Source organism: Poecilia mexicana, unplaced genomic scaffold (assembly GCF_051168715.1).
Source record: "Poecilia mexicana isolate PSO_F unplaced genomic scaffold, ASM5116871v1 scaffold_21, whole genome shotgun sequence".
NCBI lineage: Eukaryota > Metazoa > Chordata > Actinopteri > Cyprinodontiformes > Poeciliidae > Poecilia > Poecilia mexicana.
This window is the reverse complement of record NW_028263390.1, coordinates 9,523,476-9,543,832: the sequence shown is the minus strand read 5'-3', so window position 1 is coordinate 9,543,832 and position 20,357 is coordinate 9,523,476. Positions and strand designations below refer to the sequence as shown.

At 43.0% G+C, this 20,357-nt stretch overlaps 1 protein-coding gene across 4 annotated transcripts in view; it reads left to right on the top strand.

Annotated features, from left to right (window-relative positions):
• ino80 (INO80 complex ATPase subunit) overlaps nt 1-20,357 on the top strand; it is a 40,948-nt gene that overhangs the window by 15,263 nt on the left and 5,328 nt on the right. For 2 of the 4 annotated variants that reach the window (XM_088002233.1, XM_088002231.1), the window contains exons 26-35: nt 2,059-2,199; nt 2,724-2,949; nt 13,276-13,403; nt 16,633-16,727; nt 17,692-17,764; nt 17,856-18,014; nt 18,108-18,210; nt 18,299-18,387; nt 18,800-18,955; nt 19,377-19,548. In XM_088002233.1, the coding sequence (XP_087858359.1) occupies nt 2,059-2,199; nt 2,724-2,949; nt 13,276-13,403; nt 16,633-16,727; nt 17,692-17,764; nt 17,856-18,014; nt 18,108-18,210; nt 18,299-18,387; nt 18,800-18,955; nt 19,377-19,548 (1,342 nt within the window). Of the gene's footprint in view, nt 1-2,058; nt 2,200-2,723; nt 2,950-13,275; nt 13,404-16,632; nt 16,728-17,691; nt 17,765-17,855; nt 18,015-18,107; nt 18,211-18,298; nt 18,388-18,796; nt 18,956-19,376; nt 19,549-20,357 lie in introns of all 4 variants that reach the window. The other 2 variants (XM_088002232.1, XM_088002230.1) reach the window with 1 other exon arrangement.

The following is a 20,357-nucleotide window of genomic DNA, read 5'->3' as shown; positions in this document are numbered from 1 at the left end:
TTGCCAAAGTTTTACCTCGGGGATAGACGCAGCACAACACAGCTCTTTTCAGGCGCGCACAAACCGTTTCATGTGTAGGACTCTGCAGCTGCGAGGTACGTGGCTGGATCGAGACAGTGCATTATTCATAGTTTTTTGGGGATTTTTTTTATTTTTTATTATTATTATGGGAATCGCCGCCTCTGCCAGTTTAAATATGCAGACCACCAGGGGACAAAAATGCATCTGATTTGTTTGCTAGGAGCTTCAAGAGAAGTTCAGCAGTTCATGTCCAGTCAACTTTTGCCCAGTTAACAGTTGCTTGTGGCCAGATTTGTGTCATATCACCAACCCTCGTCAGTGTTGGAGTACACTGCTTGGGTAATTTCATCCTCCTCTTCCTCTGACGGCCTCATCACAGCTGAATTACATCTCGGCTTCCTCTCCCGGAGCGGCCAAAGTAAAACCTGGAAACCTGTGGATACCAGGAGTGTTTAGACTGTGTATGTGCTGTTTGGCCACGCTAACCCCCAGACTCCCACTCCTGTGATTTTGGCCCGCTTCCTACAGCTGCTCCTTTTGCTTGCAAAGCTCTGTGCCGCTGGCACAGAGCGCCACGGCTCTCTCCTTGGCTCATCGTTGTTGTCTGGCTGAATGATTGACATTGTGGTCAGTTTTTATAATCGGTTCTTCTGGCGCTCCTGTGGAGGAGCAGGGTCTGAATATTCCTGCACATATAACCACGGAATGCTACGCTTACAGTGCCTAGCAAAAGTTCATGTCATGCGCACAAACTTCAGGGTTTTAAATGTGTTAGACCAACATGGAGTGGTACGTAGTTAGTGAATGTGAATTTCCAAAAAGAGTCGCATGCATTTGTTTTAAGACACCCTAATGAGAGTTCTGTGCAACAAATTAGAGCAGTTTTAGAAAATCATTTAAACAGTCGCTTTCATGTTTTAAATTAAAATATTTGAATTAACAGATGTTTTTGTGAGTGTGACTAGCTTTTTAAAATTGCTCATTTTTGTACCATTATAAACCATTTCTTGTAATTTTCTGTACTTTATATTTTATAATGTACATTTATTTTACTACAGATGAAAATTAGCCCTTTGTTCCATTCTGGCAGGTTTACATGGTTGTTTTGATGTACTTGTGTTGATTAACATGCACTGTTCCTTATGAAATCATTGACATCTAAAGACTTGCACTAAAACGTGGTTTTAAAAAGTGTTGGTAAATGACAAATTCAAGCCACATTTTTTAATAAAACATTTATATGACATCATATGACTTTACAATTTGCAGATTTTGCACGATTTCATTTTGATCTAGCGCGTAAAATCCTAATAAACTAATAAACCTGTAGTTTGATTTGCCAAAAAATATATGTAAATAGGTTTTTTAATGCACTGTATTTTATGTAGAGAAACCATCAGCATTGGGTGTCTGCGCCTACATTTGGTTAAATGTTTTCTGCGAAGCTGTTTCTCTGTCTGCCACTAGGTGGCACTGTGTAGCCACAGTGAGACGACACACCAATGGTAAACACTCCTACATGCTGCCCTAAACTCAACCTCTCTGCATTATTCTTAGATTACTTGTTATCACGAAGTACGTTTGTTCCGAAAATGTATTGATGTATAAATTTGTTTCACACCTTCTTGGCCAAATGTTATATTCAGCTGTTATACAGTCAATTTTCACTCTCACACATTTTAATCAGCACATTTCAGCTTTGGTAATCTTAGATTTAGCACAGCGATTTAAGACTTTATGGGACTTATTATGTAAAAGTTTTAGTAATTTAGTCAGCTCAGTTTAATTATGCAGACAGAGAAGTTAGAAAATCCAGGAGCCCCTCTGCACTCAGTGACCCCTGGATACTCTTACTTAGTTTTACACATCTTTAATATCTTTTTTTATTACTCCATTTTTCCACAGTTCAACTTGAGATTAATTGCTGTTTTAGGAGTTCAGGAATTAACTCACCTCTCATCATTTATACACTTTTTGTGTGTGCGTGTGTGTGTGTGTGTGTGTGTGTGTGTGTGTGTGTCTGTGTCTGTCCTTCAGGATCTGGTGTTTACAGCCTCCAGGCCTGGCATCCTGGGCCACACAGATGTGAGGATCCACGACAGAAACTCTGCCACCTCCACGCTCCGACCCTGTGAAGCCACGCTGCCACCCAAGTTCCTGCTGGCCGCCGCGCCCAAGGTCAGAGCGCAACGAAAATGCGCCAGCACACCGATTTGTGTGGATGGTTTGACTGCGTTTGGGTGGTCGTGGCAGTAAAAGAGGGAAGCACTGCTTTTTGTTGGTTTTAACAATGAGAAGCTCTCATCTATTAAATGTGTGTGTGTGTGTGCGTGTGTGTGTGTGTGTGTGTGTGTGTGTGTGCATGTGTGTGTGTGTGTGGCTGGGGAGTGGGGGTGACTGTCAGGCCCTCCAGCTGCACTTAAAACAAACAGAGCCTCTAAAAAGAGCTCTTCACGCAGGTTGTTCTTCAGTTGTTAGGCTTCCTCCCAATCCCCCCCACCCCCCCACACACACAAACACACGCGGACACACACAATGAGAACCTGCTGATTCATTAAAACCGTAATGACATTATAGTTACATTACAGGAGCATGCATCTAATCTAATTTATTCAGATTCAATGTTATTTTAAAAAGCAAAAAAAAAAAAAAAAACTCTCAATCTTTCCTCTCCATCACTCAATTTATCTCTGGTTGCCTAGGTGACGGCAGTTCCCATGGAGCGGTATTGTGCCGACCGGAGTGCCGAGTACGAGTGGCGGGTGATGCGCGGCGGTGGGGGGACGGTCTACAAGCAGTGCTTTCTGTACGGCTCCCCTGAACTCGCCTCAGATTGGCGCACGAGGGCCAACGCCATCCACCCACAATGCCCCGGGGGGCTGATGGCCCTCCAGCCTCGCCACGGATGGTCCTTCATACGGATACCTGGTAAGCACCGGTCGCTTTGGGATACAGGATTTTAGTTCTGCGGTTTGAAACAGATTACTTTATGATTTTGTTGAACAGTGCCAATTAATTCACCACAACCTTTACAAGGTAAAGAGCCATTTTTGCTCTCGGGGCAGCCAAATGAAACGCAGTCAGAGCCGCGAATGTCACATGACTTTTGGGGAAAAAAAAAAAGTCAACTTATAGATCCATATAATCCGTAAGAAATTCATATAATGTATCATTGTTTTTATGGAACCACCGTTTTATTTCTGGTTTCAGGATTTAAAATGAAGATAAACATAAAAGAGAATAGATATCCTTTTTTCTTGTGGGATGGAAAATGATGTAAGCACATAGATGTGAAAAAAACAAACCGATCTAAACGCATATTACTGGTACTTTTATTGTCAGTCTTTGTGGAAATTCAGTGCAAATGCAGTGGGAAAATTTTCAAAAAAAAAACATTAAAAACCTGCATTTTATATCTATATTTGAAAACACCAATTGGTTATTTTAAATTTCATCATTAAGTTATTAAGAGCCACGTCACTATGGAAGGTCTTCATTGTGTCGGTTACTACATTCACAAATGACCTGAATGTTTACTCCAACGTTTGGAAAATTTCAAACCCACCAAGACGAGCAACCAAGAGGCCCATGGTAACCAACGGTAACTACTATAAACCATCTGTGATATCTCTTCCACTTCTTATTAGTGCTACTTTATGCATAAAGCATTTGTTGCAAAGAAAAAAAAAAGTGGAAAACATCAATGGATACGAATACATTCTCTGGCACCGCAGCTCTCGACCTAAAATCAAGTTGACCTGCAAAAGTCGTTCGCTGAAATTCACTCGCATCAATCAGAGCAGCTCATTGGCTCAAAGCATTAGTGCCAGTTGTGTCCATGTGCGAGTTTTCCTGCGGGAAAGGTCGGCTGAAGTGGAGAAGTGGAGTGGAAGATGATTTGCTTCCAGGGTTCAGAGGACTGATGGATGTCCGAGGCCACGGAGGGCATTGCCATTTTACAGACAACATGTCCGTTCTCACTGACCCGCTCACCCGCTCTCGCTATGATAAAGTGTCTGTCTCAGATTCTGATGACTGCTCCCTTTTGCGATGAATGTCTGCACACGTCCGACTTGCCAGCTTTTAAAATGGCTGACGGGTCTTCTAAATTATAAAGCTGCAATGTCCTAAGGCTTTCTATTCGGTCCTTTTTCCTCCATCTATGCATGCATCTGCTCGTAAAGAGTGCTTATATGTAAATGTGAGAAACAAAACAACTATTTGTGTGTCTGTGTGAGAACAGCCTGAAAGCTCTTGTGAAGTTCTACGGAGGCAGACAAAGCGAGGAAGTTTAGCCACTGCTCATTGTTCAAGTGCGTAGTTAGGTAACACTAATAAATGGTGCGTCCGCGTACGAGTGAGTGTGTGTGTGCGCGCGTTGTTTGTGTACAATCGGGCCCATTCAGGGACTTGTGCAGCGCTCACACGGGGGGGCCCCGAAGTGTCTCTCCCAGCTCGCCGCGCACACTCTCCCACGCTCGTCGGCGTTGGCTGTCCTCGCACACGAAACCGAAGACGGCCTCACCTCTGTTTCTGGATTTGAAAAAAAAAAAAAAAGAAAAAAGGGGCAGACAGCACCAAGCGCTGTTCTGGAATCAGTATCTGGCCCATGGCCTCTCGGCCCGTCTGGTCTCCCACTTCTTTCTCAGACCCAGTAGGAAGGAAGTGACCCAACGCGCCGGCACCCGTCCTGCGCTGAACACATTGTTGCCACATCAAGGCTCAGATATGTACAGTAGCTCAGCTGAAGTTTCCCACCCTCCCCGCTCCTCCGCGCTCCCAGCCCCACACCTTAGGAACAAATGGCAGAGCTGAATTACTGTTTGTTTGAGCGCCATGGCGTGAGTAGGGCTGCCTACTGATATCGATGGAGGAATCTAATCAGAGGACCTATTAGGAATCAGGACACAGAGGAGGAAAAAACAATTGAAGCCGTAATGATTTGGGCCACAGATTTTGCTTGTTTTTTGATCTTATTGTGCAGGCAGGATTTCCATGACGGAAAGATGTTTCATAAAAAAAAGAAGCACTTTTTCTAATGACATAAGTAAAGATGACCAAGACCTGACAGTTAGCTCTGTGGATGAGGAAGGGTAGAGGACAATGTTTGGTTTAGAGAAACTCACATGGAAGTTCGGTTCATGGGTATTGGATCGTCTTCAGGCCGCAAAGACAAGGTTATTTTCACCAAAGAGTGAAGATTAGAAGTGATCAAATCATCCGTTCAGTTCTTCCAAAGAGAAAAAGGAGTCACTGATGGAACCGCATCACACTAATCTTCACTAATTCAGAGTCGAGTTGCAATTCTGCCTGCAGCTCCGCAGTTTTACTTCCAGTCAGATGGAACATGTTGGCAAAATTCAAGTTTTACTTTATGCCTAAATATGCCAGCGGTTTGAATAATTGTGGGCTTGGGAGTACAAACTGTTTGTAATGATAAAAACTGACTCACCTCGGCATGCTGGATACTTGAAGCTGAGAATGAAACTGACAGCATGACTAATTTGTATCCTATTCAGGGTAAATTTAATTCGCAGTTTGTCAATTCAAAACAGACAGTGACGTCAAGGCAGGATTAATATACGCCGGCCTATTTCAATTCATAAATGTGAATTTCACAATCCTGATCCTAATAAACGTGCACTATTCAAACAGTCAAGTGGCTGAAGATTTCTTGTGAGGATAATATTTTGACTTTGAGTCAAAAAATGCAAAAACCAAACTCATCCTAAAGTTGATATTATGAGTTGAAAAGTCCAAACAAACCATAGCTTAATATCCTAAATGGCTGCCATGAATATAAAACAAAGGGTGCAAGTGTGAACTACTGTATTTATTAGCATCTCTGACCATTTTTACTTTGTACTTTGAACCTTGTGGACATTTATCCTCAGTGACTGAGTCCAGAAAATTGACACATTTGTATTGTTGTGTTTTAAACGCACACAATAAACAAATCCCACTGTGTTTTTGACTTGCAACTAAAAAGCTTTTTAATCAAATGCAGCATGAAAATGGAAAAAAGCCAAACACCTTAAAGTCAGGGCACTTGAATATCAGTCTACGCCAGAAGAAAAAAAAAAAAAAAAAAGAGGAACTTTGTTCCAATTATGCATCATAATCACAAATCAACTTAGAAATTGGTCGATTGCATGGCCATGGGACAGGACAGAAGACAGACACAGCCAGACAAGTTGGAAGGAATGGACTTTCTTCCTGGTTCAGATCAGGCCAAATACAGGAAAAGAAAAAAAAAAAAAAACATTGTGGTTTCACAGAACTGATGAACAATGAACCAAAACATGCTGTGAAGTCATTACAAAAGCTTTATTTTTCTAATTAAACAAGTTCCTTTCTCATCTCAAACAGGCTGCGCTGCTTTTTGAAGTCTTGATGACACAGCTAAAGGAAGAGAGCCACAAACAACAGACGAACACAGATGCTGTGAAGGCCTTTCGGAAAACAAGAATTATTCTTGGTATTTCTGAAGTTGAGCTGGAAAATGTTGCAAGTGTCGGCTCTTGTTAACCTGCTGTGCAACAGAACGCAGTCACATTTTCATTGTGATTTTATGCTTAGTTATTAATTGAAAGAAAAACATTGATGCATGTTTTTTCACTTTTTAAAAAAAAATTAAATCTGAAGAAGAAAAAAAACTAAAAAAAAAAAAATCCAGTGCAACCATTTCTCTTCAGAATTTCTGCATTAGTATATGGAGTCCACTTTTGTGTAATTTTAATCACAAAAGTGGACTACACAGCTGTTCTGTGAAGGCCTAAGAGGATTACCTGAATGTATGCACATTTTTACTTGTTTTTAGTTTTTTTTTTCCCCACACACTTTAAAATTAAGCATTACATTTTTTTTTTCAGTTTTTTTCTGAAAGAACAAAAACATTCCAGCTCATTACAGCGACGTAAGGTGATAAAATGCAAAAGGTTAAAGTCGTATAAATACTTCTGCTCGAGACCGCGTTCGGTATCAGTCACATTAACTCTATTTAAAGTGAAATACTTGTAAACTTGCCTGCAGTGAGAGTACACTGTGGTGCGGCTGGCCTCGCTATCTGTGTGGCCTGTGTTTCACATACAGTAATTAGAAGCAACCTCTTAACAAAATAACAGGCTTTCCACTGTAAACCCGACTCCTTGCATGTTTGTTTTTAGCTTTATTGTATGAACTGCAATCTGTCTGCTGTGAAAGTCTGCATGCATGTAGGACACGGCAGACAACTTTTTTTTTTATTTTTTAAATACCTAAGCTATTTATTAAACAGCTTAAGGAAGCTTTGGTGCCTCGGTATCAGCCAGACCTCAAGAAAGAAAGAAAGAGAGAGAGAGAGTGAGAGAGAGAGGCTTGTCACTTCTAGGCCATGAAGCTCACATTAGACTGTGGGAAATGCAGTCCTGCCTTCCTGTCCCTTCAAAGAAACCCGGCTCTCCGGCAAAATGGCAGGAAACTTCCCCGGCCCTCTGATAGACGGGCACAAAACAACACAGACGGCCAAGCCTCACCACACCGCCGACTGACTCTGCATTAAACTGGCACCGCCAGCCGTCTGTGGCATTTTTTTTTTTTTTAAACTCTCAGCATAAATAGGGAAACAAATTAGCCAGCCGAGTGTGCGTAAGACAAGGTTTCCTACTTTAATTTATGGGAAATAGTCAGCGACAAAAAAAAAAAAAAGTCAGCTCTAAAACTTGAAACTTTTGAAGTCCAAAGCAGCCTGAAGGGGGAGACATTAGCCACACGATTCTGCTGTGACTCTGCTGTGGAGGCTCTGATCTGCGCTCCTGAGGCGTTTCAGTGTCAGCTTGGGCCAGCGGCGATAATATACCTCTAATGACAGAGGCGCTGCGGTGTGGCGTGACTGTCTGTCTCTTCCTTTGCTCCCAGAAAACCCCAAAAGAAGAGCTCCGTCTTCCTCTTTTGCGGAGAGACGGCGGCTCGTATGCTTGTGTTTGTTCACATCATTGCAGCTCATCGCTCAATCTCTACCCTACTCTGTCACCCGGGCGTATTTTTGGGCTTATGGGAAATGCGTGTTCTTTTAACTTTGTACTCCCTCTCTCCAGAGGGTGATTTTTTTTTCTTCCTGTTTTGTGTCTGTAAACCATCACCAAGGTAAATATCCTCCTGTTTTCTGTCAGAAACCCCACCGCCGCCGCCGCCGCCTGGCCCCCAAAGCCTCCCACTGGCATCTGGCTCTTATCTCTCCCCAACGCTGCTGCTGGGAGGAAAAAATTAAGTTTAGATCTGATTTTGTTAATATGTGCAGAAGCAGCAAAGTTGTTCCGAGCTAATCTTTCCTTTATCGGCGGGTGGCGAACAAGTGTTGCTCATTGACTTATTGATTGCACAGTGTAATGTGACATTATACAGTGAGAAGCTGATCCCCGGTTCGATCCCGAATTCGACCTGTTCTCTGGCCCCCCATCTGTCTCTCTTTCTCACATAACCGTCCATCCATCTTCCTTTACCAGCTCTCACCCCGGACCCAGGCTGTTGTTTGTCGTCCTCTCTTTCGCTCGCATCTGGCCCACTCCCCTCGCCGCTCAGGAGAAGGTCCGCTTTTCGGCAGAGGGGACGGGGGACAGGACAGTAGTAGTGGCGTATTAATGAAATTAACGCCGTACTTGGGTTGGGAGTATCAGGCACCAGGAGCTGTGGCTCGGGTTAATTAGCTGCCAGCACGCCTCTAATTGGGTCAGGACCATGTCAGGCCCCTGGCTTTGGCCCTGCAGGGATTGAATTACAATGCCGGGGGACAGCAGCCGTGGGGAAGGGGTTGGGGGGGGTCTGAAGTGGTGGAGGAGGAGCTGGAGGGTGGATGAGGCAGAAAGGGGGAGTGTAGCTTAATCTGCCAGCAGGCGTTGAGGCCAGGAGGAGGTGGGGAGGGCTGGCTGCATGAATACCGCTGTTAGGCTGGGTTGGACTGAAGCGGAATAAGGGGAGGCGGAGGTATGGAGGGGTTAGGGGGTGTTTTGAAAGCGGGACAGGGCAGGTGGTGTAGCTTGATATGTGTACCCATAGCAACCGTAGAGTGGTGTGACTGCATTTGTTGTGGGGTGTGGCTAATATCCTTGATTTCTTTAGTTGTTGTTTTTTTTTCTTCTTTGCTATTTACAGTTCCAAGTAAGCTAAAAAGTCTCAGTGATTCCAGGTTTGGGTTTTGGATTCAGGGGATTAAATTGGGTTTCATTTCACCTTCAGCCTCCTCATAATGATGATGCTGTAGGATCAGTAAAGAAAAAGAAATGAAAATTTGTAGTGAATTTGTATTCCAGCCTCTACTCAGATAATCATAAATAAGACATCACTCAAAATTCACCAAAGTAGTAAATAAATTCCATTTATGTGTAAGACTGCAGCAAACAATTAGCTTAGTTATAGATTATTCTGATGATCAATCAATTAATATATATATATATATATATATATATATATATATATATATATATATATATATATATATATATATATATATATATATGTGTGTGTGTGTCATTCTGACAATGACTGTGACGATTAATTGATTATTCGGTTAAAAAATTGTCGCATTCTGCAGATTTTTCATTTATGCCCTTTTCTATACAACATTATGAATACATTAATATACAAATAAACATATTATTTAATTCCAATAAAGACATGCAACAACATAGCTTTTCAAATTAGTTTACGCTTGATTATTTGTAGCAAAAGATGAATCTGCAGCTAAAAAAAATATGTATAACATCAACATGTGAAAAGCTCTCCATGTTTAAGTTTTGGGTTAACTGATGAAAACCTGGATATCGACAAGTTTTGCTCAATTTAAACTAGACGAAGCTAAAACCGACACTTGAGTGATAGATTTTTTTTTATATCTTATTTGCAAAATGTTTTCATTTTTGTAAAGTTTCGCTTTAATATGTGCTCCCACTGTGTTTTCAGCAATAGATCTTTTTTTGAATCTTTATCCTACAACTAACGATTCATCGATTACCAAATTAGTTGATGATTATTTCAGTAATTGATTAATCGCGATTAATCACAAACAATCCGATCTAATCCGATTAATCGTTTCAGCCCTCCTTACGTGTTAGTCAATCTCAGTTTAAACCAAGCTGTTGTGCGAACATTAGGGAACACACACCATCGTGAAAGTTGGGGGCATAAAAGAAAAGTCAGACGTAACGCTGCAAAGTATTCCTGACCAAGGTTCGAGGGTAAAATTTAAAAACTCTGAACATTTCAAGGAGCCATCATGTGCCTTTCCTTTCACTTCCTAATTATGCTCTGCTTAACGTTGCCCAATAACATAAAACCCCAATAAAACACATCAAAGCTCGTGGGTTGAAAAGTGAAAGAAACCGAATGCTGCGCATTTCACATGGATCGATCTTTTAAGTTTTAGCTTCCCTGAGCCCCTAGTCATTCATTTTAAAAGCATTATTACTGCATGCAGTTTGCAGCGGTCGTGCATTTCTCTGCAACCACATGTAGCTCATAACGTGAGCCATAAGTGTTATGGCAGAATCGCCCAGACCACTGAAGCCCTCCCAAATTGTAATTATTCATTTTCTTGGCATCCCTGCGTAAAAGTTCGGCAGCAATATTTAGATTGCACGCAGCAGTAAATGCTTTTGAACTCAGCCACCTCCTTCTGTGCTTAGAGAAGTTTGAATGGTTGTAAGGATGTTTTTTTTTTTTTCCACCCTCCTCTGTCAACACAGTTGGATTCAATCTGTTTCCCTTCTGCCGATCACTTCCTTTGTAAATTGAATGCCGCCCACCGGTATTATTAAATAGGCGAATACACACAGATCTGAATGTAATGTTATCACTGTGGTCGACTGAGACTGAGAGTTTTAGCGTCTGGACACTTGAGTCTGCTAAACAGAAACAGATGAGCTTCAAGAGCTGAGGACCATTGCCTTATATGAGCATTTATGTCTGTGCCAAGTGGTGACTTTGTCTGCTCGCATGTCAGTGTGCCCCTCCGGGTTTTAGGGAGCCCTTGACTCAGCACCAGTGATTGATCGGCTGGCACATGTGGTGAGGAGGCCCGGTCCGCTCCAAAACCGCAACACCACCGCCGTCACCAGTGGGGCTAATACCCCCTTTTCACTCTGTCTGGACCATTTTCTCTCCTCGTGTGCAATCCGCTGCAAGTCTCACTGTCTCCTCTGCCTCACACTTTTTAAGATCACCGTCTCTTAATTCCAAAGAATGGTTTTGCGGAAACAGAATCGCCCTAATGCTCCCTCGCTGCACTGGCTCCAGCTGCAGCGAAGGCAGGTTTAGGGTGGTTATCTGAGACCTTGTCTGATGCTGACCTCCAAGAACACACCAAATTGGAGCCGCAGTGGGGAGTTCATGCCAGCAAAAGTGTAAAACGTGTATTTTGTCAAATCTGCTTCAGATTTTGATCACTCTCTTCCATTTGCGCAAAGTAAATAATTTATTCTCCTCCTTTTCTCCATTTCCTTCATCAGATGACAGAAACTATAAGTCTTTCTTGAGGAACGATCACGCCGACAAGAAACATTGCTAACTTATTATTTTTTTAAAAGTTATTTGTCCCGCATTTTTCATTTTGTAAAAAGGTAGAAAATCTGAAAGTCATCTGTCAGAGGGAGCGAATGACTTTAACTAATCCTGTTTTCAAGGATATTTACATCCATGTAACTGGGACTTAAAGTATTTACCAGGCTAACACCTCTTTGCTGCTAAATGTCATTGAGCTTTTGAGAACCTCCCCAGAGCATTTTGCCTATTCATCTTTTCCATTTGTTCCTCTTTAACACTTCTGCAGGATGTGACCTTTTTTTTTTTCTCGGGGATTATCCTGCCGGGGTCACAGTGCAGAGTTCAGTCTGGGTGCAGATTAGCATAGAGTTCTGTTGAGTAAATGTCAAAAGGATCCGAGTGATCCTGAACTCTCCAGAGGTTCATTTTTTATTAAAGTGTAAGAAATTATTGAGAAAGTGATGTAGAATACAGTTTAGGTTTAAACTGCAAACAAGTGCTTTGGAGACTTTTGTCAATTCAAACCGTAGATGGACAGACTCGACTGCCCCATTGAGACCCTCTTGTAACCCCTGGCCAACCAGGTCAGCCTTAGTTTGTCATCTCCCGGTGCCACGACCCCCCGGGTCAAACACCGAAGTGTGCCTGTCTTTGGGTCGATAGCAACGTGACCTTTTCCTCATTCTGCCATTGTGCCACATGTTGTTAATTCCTCATCAGAGAACCATTTCAGCAGCAGAGCCGGGGTCAGATTGCTGCCCAGTCTGCTCTCGCCGGTCAGTTGCTCAGAGTCGAGCGAACACCTGATGTGCCGGCAGCTCAAGCTACGAGGCTCAGTTGTTCACTGTTTGTGCCTCTTTCTTAAAATGCAGTCTTGTGCTGTCAGCTGATAAGCGCCACTGCTTTGCTTACTTAATTTAATAATAAATGCTAAAGATGAATTAGTTCAGTTAATATAACATCTGTCTGTTTTTACATCTGTAACTGTCCTGGGAACCCCAAGGCAAGACGGAACAGTCATGCAGTAAAATCTCCTATTATATGTGAACAGTCTCATGTGTGACGCTCAATGAGAAGTGACAGAAATGGGAATGTCAAAAAGCTGCGATGCATGAGAAAAATCAATCTGTTCTCCACAAAAAAGAGACACTTTTTGAGTCTTTCCTAAAGAACAGGAACTTCTTTGTGTCACTTGGAACTTTGCATCACCTGTGGAGTACCACAAGGTTTAATCCTGGGGTCCCTTCAGGTTTTTTTTTAAAGCATCTTAGTCACAGTGGCCTGTGTTGAGTGTGGACGTCTTTGACCACTGAGATTCTATCTAACATAGAAGGCTAAATACGTCATGGGCATGAAAAGTTTGTATTAATGACAGATGTAACAAGAACAAATATTCATCATTTAAGATTTTCCACACTGGTATAGCATGATATTATGCTATCATCATTAGATGATGATGATGATAGCATAATGTGCAGCCCTTAGTTAGAAGTTCATATATATATATATATATATATATATATATATATATATATATATATATGTATATGTATATATATATGCGTCCATATTTGTTTAAAAATCAGACATTGATGCAAACATGAAATTCTTTATGTAGAGAAACAAAAAGAAACGCTGCTAGTTTTTCAAAAACAGACTCCTAACAAATCAACGTCCGTATTTCTAGATCTTCTTTCTTGAATGGTTGTGGTTAATTAATCTTCTTTTTATTTTTTATAGATAAAGAAAGCCTGATCACAGAGAGTGGCAAACTCCACACTTTGGACATCCTTTTAAACCGACTGAAGGCCCACGGCCACCGAGTCCTCATCTACTCCCAGATGACCCGCATGATAGACCTGCTGGAGGTATGGACACAAACACACACCTGCAGACACCCTTCATATCCACAGCTTATCTGTTTACATATACTGTACATGTAAGCACACGAGTTTACTGATCTGTTGAATCACAGGCCTTCTGTTACTTAGCTGTTGAGCTCCAGCACCCCTGATAAGCCAGCCTGCCCCTCGTTAGCGAGCCTATTAGATGGATAATTATCAGGTCGGGGCTAATTAGAGGGGTCTCATCTGCAGCGGAACCAGGCAGATGGGAGGGATAACTACAAGCGGTGAAGAAAGAGGGAAGAGTTAGAAGATGCAAAGACCCTTGGGCTGGAGGGGGAAGAAATACGATTTGATGGGAAAGAGATAAAGTGAAAAAAATGATAGGTTTTTTTTCTCCCCCTTAGGGTAAAACCAGAAAAATTATCAACATGGCTACGTGCGCCTGACCTTTTTTTTTTTTGTTGTTCATTTCTGAATTGAATAAATGAATAAACAGATATATGAAAAATATCTTTAGATCAAAGGTTAGCGCTAAACCTGATCAGAGGTCGGGAGCTGTTAGGTTTAGAGTTATATCCATGTTCAAAAATGAATTTCACACAGCCTTGACGGCGATACTACAGCAACAAACAAACTCGATGCAGTTCTCTATTGTTGCCACCATGTTTGTTGCAAACATCACTGTGGAGCCAAAAATCTCCGACATGATGTCACTGGGAATTCCTTCCCCTGTCGAACACGGCGCAGCGCTGTTTCCATAGCCAAATTTCTTGATGGCGGATGGACTCGACCCAGGTGGTTAAGGGCCGTCTTCCTGCGTGTCTGGAAAACGGCAGGAATACCTCGCCTTTAAGACCGTAAGACCGGAGGACTGATAAAAGCACTTAAGATGGCCGAGATAAAGCAGGCTAGCCATTCTCTTTTAACATCCCTCTCGCCGGCTTTCCCAGCTCAGGTTTTGCGCCTCGTGAATCACTGAAGACTGTTGACAGGTGACCTCACAATGTAATGGAAGGGAGCTTTAGGGTAGGTGTGACGGCATCTAGTTCACTAAGAGGCAAAAGATATCCGGAATGAAATCATACGTTCACCCTATCCGGCTGCAGCGTTCCTGCATTGTGTTTCCTTTTTACTGGTAAAATGGAAAAAAGAAATCCTGCAGATGGTTTTGATTTCCACCAAATAAGAGCTCCTTTTTCCAGCAAAGCGGAGGCTGATGCTAATCTCTGTTAGATTTTATGAGTTTGTGGCTTGTTGGCTGCTGATTTATTGGGTGGCGTCATTTTGCCGGGTGATGGACAAGCAAGATCAGCTCAGCCTGAAGAAAATGAACCCAACAGCAAGAATTACCTGCCAAGACGATACCTTCAATTTTTTTTTTTTTTGAGTTGGCTGCTTAGGAAACAAGTTGCCAGTTAAAAACCTGTAACACTGTTTGCAACAGGGGTAGAAGAACATGACTGAGTGATGCCAACATCAGGAGGGGATTTTATTAATAATTTCAGGAATTAAATTTCCCTTTCAGATATTTCAATTTTCAGACTGTAATTTTCTTGTTTTAGATCATTTAATGGTAATAAAAGTTCTTCTCTTTGCTAGAACATTTTTAAACTGGCTGCGAACATCCAAAATAAAAATAAAAAAGGCAGAAAACAGGAACTGTGATGATTATTTTAAAATCATCACAGTTCCTGTTTTCTGTATCCAGTACTAAGATTCTTATAATATTATTATTATTATTATTATTATTATTATTATTATTATTATTATTTAAATTCAATCCCTAACGAGCTTTTGCTGGTTCAATGAAAAAAATAAAGCATAGAAATTGAGCATGACCTAAACGTATTCCTTAAATCATGTCATCTGTGTTAAACTACCCACATATTATGTCATCTATGCTTTGTGGGGGGAACAAAAGCCCTAAAGCTGACTATTAAAGAAACTTAGCAGCTGTTAGAGGTCAAGATCTCAGTCTCTCTGCTCTCTCTAAGAAACAACGGCCAAGATGCTGTCCCTGAAACTTCCGTCCCGATCGTTTCCGTGTTATTCTTGGGTGACTTTGTTCTGGGAAGAAACAAGAACCTTGTCCCGGAAGATTGGGAGCATTTTTGGAGACCAGAACGTGCTAATGGTTCCTAATGTAGTGTTCATTCAGAGCAGATGGGGTTGTTGGGAACAGAGCCAGATAGACCAAGGAGGGCAGGCCCTGGTGGGACCGAGGGCCCGGGTGCCATAACGGAGGTCTGGAGGGGGTGGTTGGTGGGTGTGGGTGTGTGTGTGTGTGTGTTGGGGGTAAGAGGGTCGCAGAAAACATGGTGTCAAATCGTTGCTATCGTCGCTAATGATTGCGTGAGGTGAACCCCGATTGGCTTTAGTGATTGTGACTGCTGCGTTGCTTTGGGGGGGGGCCACTCGCGCATTGTAACCAGGAGGTCGCAAGTTCACGGCGGTACTTAAAGAGGGATCAGCGTGTCACCTCATCAGCGCTCCTGCTCCTCAGACCCTCACACACACACACACACACCCATGTCAACACACTCAGGGCAGCTTAGCAGACTTCTGGGAGGATATAGTGTCGGTGTATCAGTGTCTACATTTCTTAGTGTCTCTCTGGGTTTTAGCAAATGAACGCAAAAAAAAAAGGGAGAATTAGGATATTTTTTGGACAATAAATGCTGCCATCGCAGACAGATTATTGTGATAAAGAGGAATATTTCTCAACTCCTAAAATGAAATCGATAGCACTGCTGGGTCTGTCTGTTCCTTAGAGGAAGACTTAAGTAGAATTACATATTTGAGATCCTGTTAAGGTCAATCTGCAGTCGCTGTGATGATTTTTTTTATTATTGTTATTGTTTCTGCAAGCAGAGGTTAAAGAAAAATCCCTCGGATTTCAACAAGTCCGCAGGAAAAACGTCAGTAGGTTTCAATATCCGATCCTTGACTGTTCACCGAATTCCCGACTTTGTGCTTTTTCAGAAGCATAATGCAGGATTTGACCCGTTTTATTCATTCTGTTTGAAAAGGGGAAGCAAGCGCAGTAGTTTGTCTAATCAGCAGCTACTCTGTCATTTCTCCTGGATCGTTTGTGACAACTTTGTTCTAACAAACTGTTGCCTCCATATCACTCCTCCGTCAGCGAGGGCCTCCAGGCCGCCGAGGTCATTCATGTTTGGTTGCTCTAAATATTGAAGACTGGACATCATCCTTCCATTTGAACATTTTCGGTCGTTTGATTTCCTTCCAGGAGTACATGGTTTATCGAAAACACACCTACATTCGCCTCGACGGGTCCTCCAAGATTTCCGAACGCAGAGACATGGTGGCCGACTTCCAGAGCCGGTGAGTCGTGTGGTTTTTGTCTGTGGCTGAGACCGAATGTTTCTCCTTGCTAATAACGCCGTGTAATTTGGCCTTTTTGTATATTATAGCAATCAGTAAACAGTTTTATCAAGTGTCCAGATATTAGAAGCATGTGTGTGTCCGCCTGTGTTTTGTTGTCCACGTGTTCTGGATCGCATTAGTGCAGTGGCTCACAGGCCCCTGTGTTACTCCATTGTTTGCATTCGGGACGGTGGTTTTCAAACTGGGAGGTGCAGAGAGTTACTGGAAAGAAGTGGGAGCGCGGGGGTGACCAGTGGGAACTGAAGAAGATGATTTATGTGGAGAAAATAAACAAAACAGACTTCTCTGATTCTGCTTTTTTATTATTTTTTTACACTAAAATTTGTTCCAATTTCTTCCTAATCATTGGATTTCTTCTACTACTTTACGAAACTTACGGATGTAAACTCTTAATGCAGCTTTATTGTTCAAATACACTCTTGTGAATCACTTAATTTTTTTTTTTTTTTTTTTACAGTCAGAAATATTTTTAAGAAATAAAACGTGTGGAAAAATATTTTATCACCAGATTATAACTGATGCAGCTCTTATCTAAAAGTGAAAAACTTTTAGATTTTTCACCTTTTTCTGATGATTTTTGCTTGATTTTTAATTTATTTTTTTTTGATCGGGAGGGGGGCAGGAGAGATTTGACATAACGCCCCAAGTGCAGTTTTACAAGCAAAAATAAGATGTAATTTTTAAACAACTGGCTGTTCACTTGGTTAAATTTCTGTCACAGAAAGCCAACCAACAACGGGTTCAACATTTCCTGCTCAACTCCTAAGATATTTGATTAGCTTTTTTCTTTGTTTATTTTGAAACTAAGAAAGAGAATGTGTGGGAAATTAGATGCAATATCAAAATATTATTATTATTATTTTTTTAAAAACCTCACCTTTTTGCTTTCTGCCCTCCACAGTACGGACATCTTTGTGTTCCTGCTCAGTACGAGGGCCGGAGGACTTGGCATCAACCTGACCGCTGCGGACACGGTGAGCTCCGCGTTTCGCCGACTACCGGCGCTTCGACAATTTGAATTGGAACAATCGCGCAAAAGGCTAACTTCCTCATTCTTGTCTTTAGGTGATCTTCTACGACAGCGACTGGAACCCCACGGTGGACCAGCAGGCCATGGACCGGGCTCACCGCCTGGGTCAGACCAAGCAGGTGACCGTCTACCGCCTCATCTGTCAGGGGACCATCGAGGAGAGGATCCTGCAGCGCGCCAAGGAGAAGAGCGAGGTCCTTAAAGTTCCCGCAAAACGCTAACATAAGATCTGACTGTGCACGTGTCTGCGGAGACGAGCTAATCTCACGTGGGATTTATGTCTTCAGATCCAAAGGGTGGTCATCTCCGGAGGCAACTTCAAACCGGACACGCTGAAGCCCAAAGAGGTGGTCAGTCTGCTCCTGGACGACGACGAGCTGGAGAAGAAACGTGAGCGCACGCCTCTCGGTGCAAAAGTAACGCTGGGAGAGATGTTGGGAAGAAGGGGAGATAAAAGGTGACGTGTCTCTTCCTGCAGTGCGCCAAAGACAGGAGGAAAAGAGGCAGCAGGAGGAGAGCAGCAAGGTGAAGGAGAGGAAGAGGAAGAGGGAGAAGTACGCAGAGAAGGTATCGGCACAGTGATAAAACCACACGACGTAGCAGGAGATGTTCAAGGTCTGAATTTGTGTGGAAAGAAAATAATGTATAGAAAAATACTGATTTCTTCAGGCTCCTTACGCCACAGCCACCCAATCACCTGCTTCAGGGTTTTGTGGTCCTTCAAAATGCTTGAATTTCACTGTGGGAAAAGTGGGTGAACCCTGCCACTTCCCCATATCCATCCTTCCTTCTTGTGTGTTTTTCCTGCAGTTTCCACATTTAAAACCCGACCACTATAGAAATATCCGTCGTCAGCTCGTGATAAATTTTGATATCTGTCTAGGAGAGTCCTCAAAAAGGAGTCCGGAAAAGTCGAAAAGGTCTAAATGAATCCTGACAAATCCACCGCATCCATCTTCGGCTCTCCTCTTTCTAGCAGAAGAAGAACGAGGAGTCGGAGAACAAGAGGAGGAAGGAGATGAACCTGGTGATCTCCCACGCGCCCTCGGCCGATAACTCCAACCTGTCCGCAGACGGGGACGACTCGTTCATCAGCGTGGAGATGGACTCGGCCATGCCCAGTCCGTTCAGCGAGGTGAGGCGGTTTGGGACTCGGAGGTTTGGGGGGTTTGTTGAAATCTCGGTCAACGACTAGGCGATAAATAGATTAAATAAGTGCGTCATCCAGAGTTTAGAGTCTTGGCTGCCTTTTACTAGCTTTATCTCCTGCTGTGCAACATGATGCTTCATATTTTATTTGCATTTTGAAACCTCTTTCTCTTTTTTTTTTCATATTTCTGTTTATTTGTTACTATTTCTCCCTCATTTTTTAATCGACTCTCGCTCTCTTTATTAAACACTCCTGTCGCGCCCTTTGCTTCCTTTCCTTTCCGTCCTTCTCCTCGTCGCCCTTTTGCACTACCGACCCGGTTCCTGATCCGCCTCCCCTGCCCCCCCGCCGTGGTTCTGACCCCCAGCCTGTGTGTGTGTCTGTGTGTGCGTCTGTGCGTGGCCAGATCTCTCTGAGCAGCGAGCTGCAGCCTGGCTCTCTGCCGCCGGACGCCGACGCCGACGAAAGCAGCAGCGACATGCTGGTCATCGTGGACGATCCCGTCTCGTCGGCGCCGCAGTCTCGCGCCACCAACTCCCCCGCCTCCGTGACCGGATCGGTTTCTGACAACATGAACGGTGAGGAGTCAAAAATACTGTGTGCTTGCCGTACGAATTTAGGGTTTTGCTGTTCCTAAATTTTTTCCTCTGTGGGAGTTTTTAAACTGTACACTACACACTGAGGACCTGTAGAAAAGTTACTGAATGCAAGTAGAAAGCTTAATATTGAACAAACATGAGATTAAGTCACGATCTGGTGGACTCTGTTTACGAAATAGGTGATTTCTGAAGGCTGCCGGTTGCCCTGGGTACAAACGGTTACTGGAGTAAATGAGGCTGAATATAAAAGTCACAATTTACTTTTCTGATATAAAAAAAAAAATAAAATTCCCTTCTCACCCTCCGCGGGTGGTCTCTCTCTTTCATCCTCTGAGCTCGGGTCCTCTACCAGAGGCCTGGGAGCTTGAGGGTTCTGCGCAGTATCTTGGCTGTGCCTAGAACTGCACATTTCTGGACTGAGATGTCTGATGTTGTTCCTGGGATCTGTTTGAGCCACTGCTCCAGTTTGGGGGTGACTGCCCCGAGGGCCCCGATGACCACAGGCACCACTGTGGTCTTCACCTTCCAGGCCTTCTCCAGTTCCTCTCTGAGGCCCTGGTATTTCTCCAGTTTCTTGTGCTCCTTTTTCCTGATGTTGTGGTCACTTGGTATTGCTACATCCACCACAACGGCTTTCCTCTGTTCTTTATCCACCACCACAATGTCCGGTTGGTTCGCCATTACCATCTTGTCTGTCTGGATCTGGAAGTCCCACAGGATCTTAGCTCGGTCATTCTCCACCACCTTTGGGGGTGTCCCCCATTTTGACCTCGGGGCTTCCAGTCCAT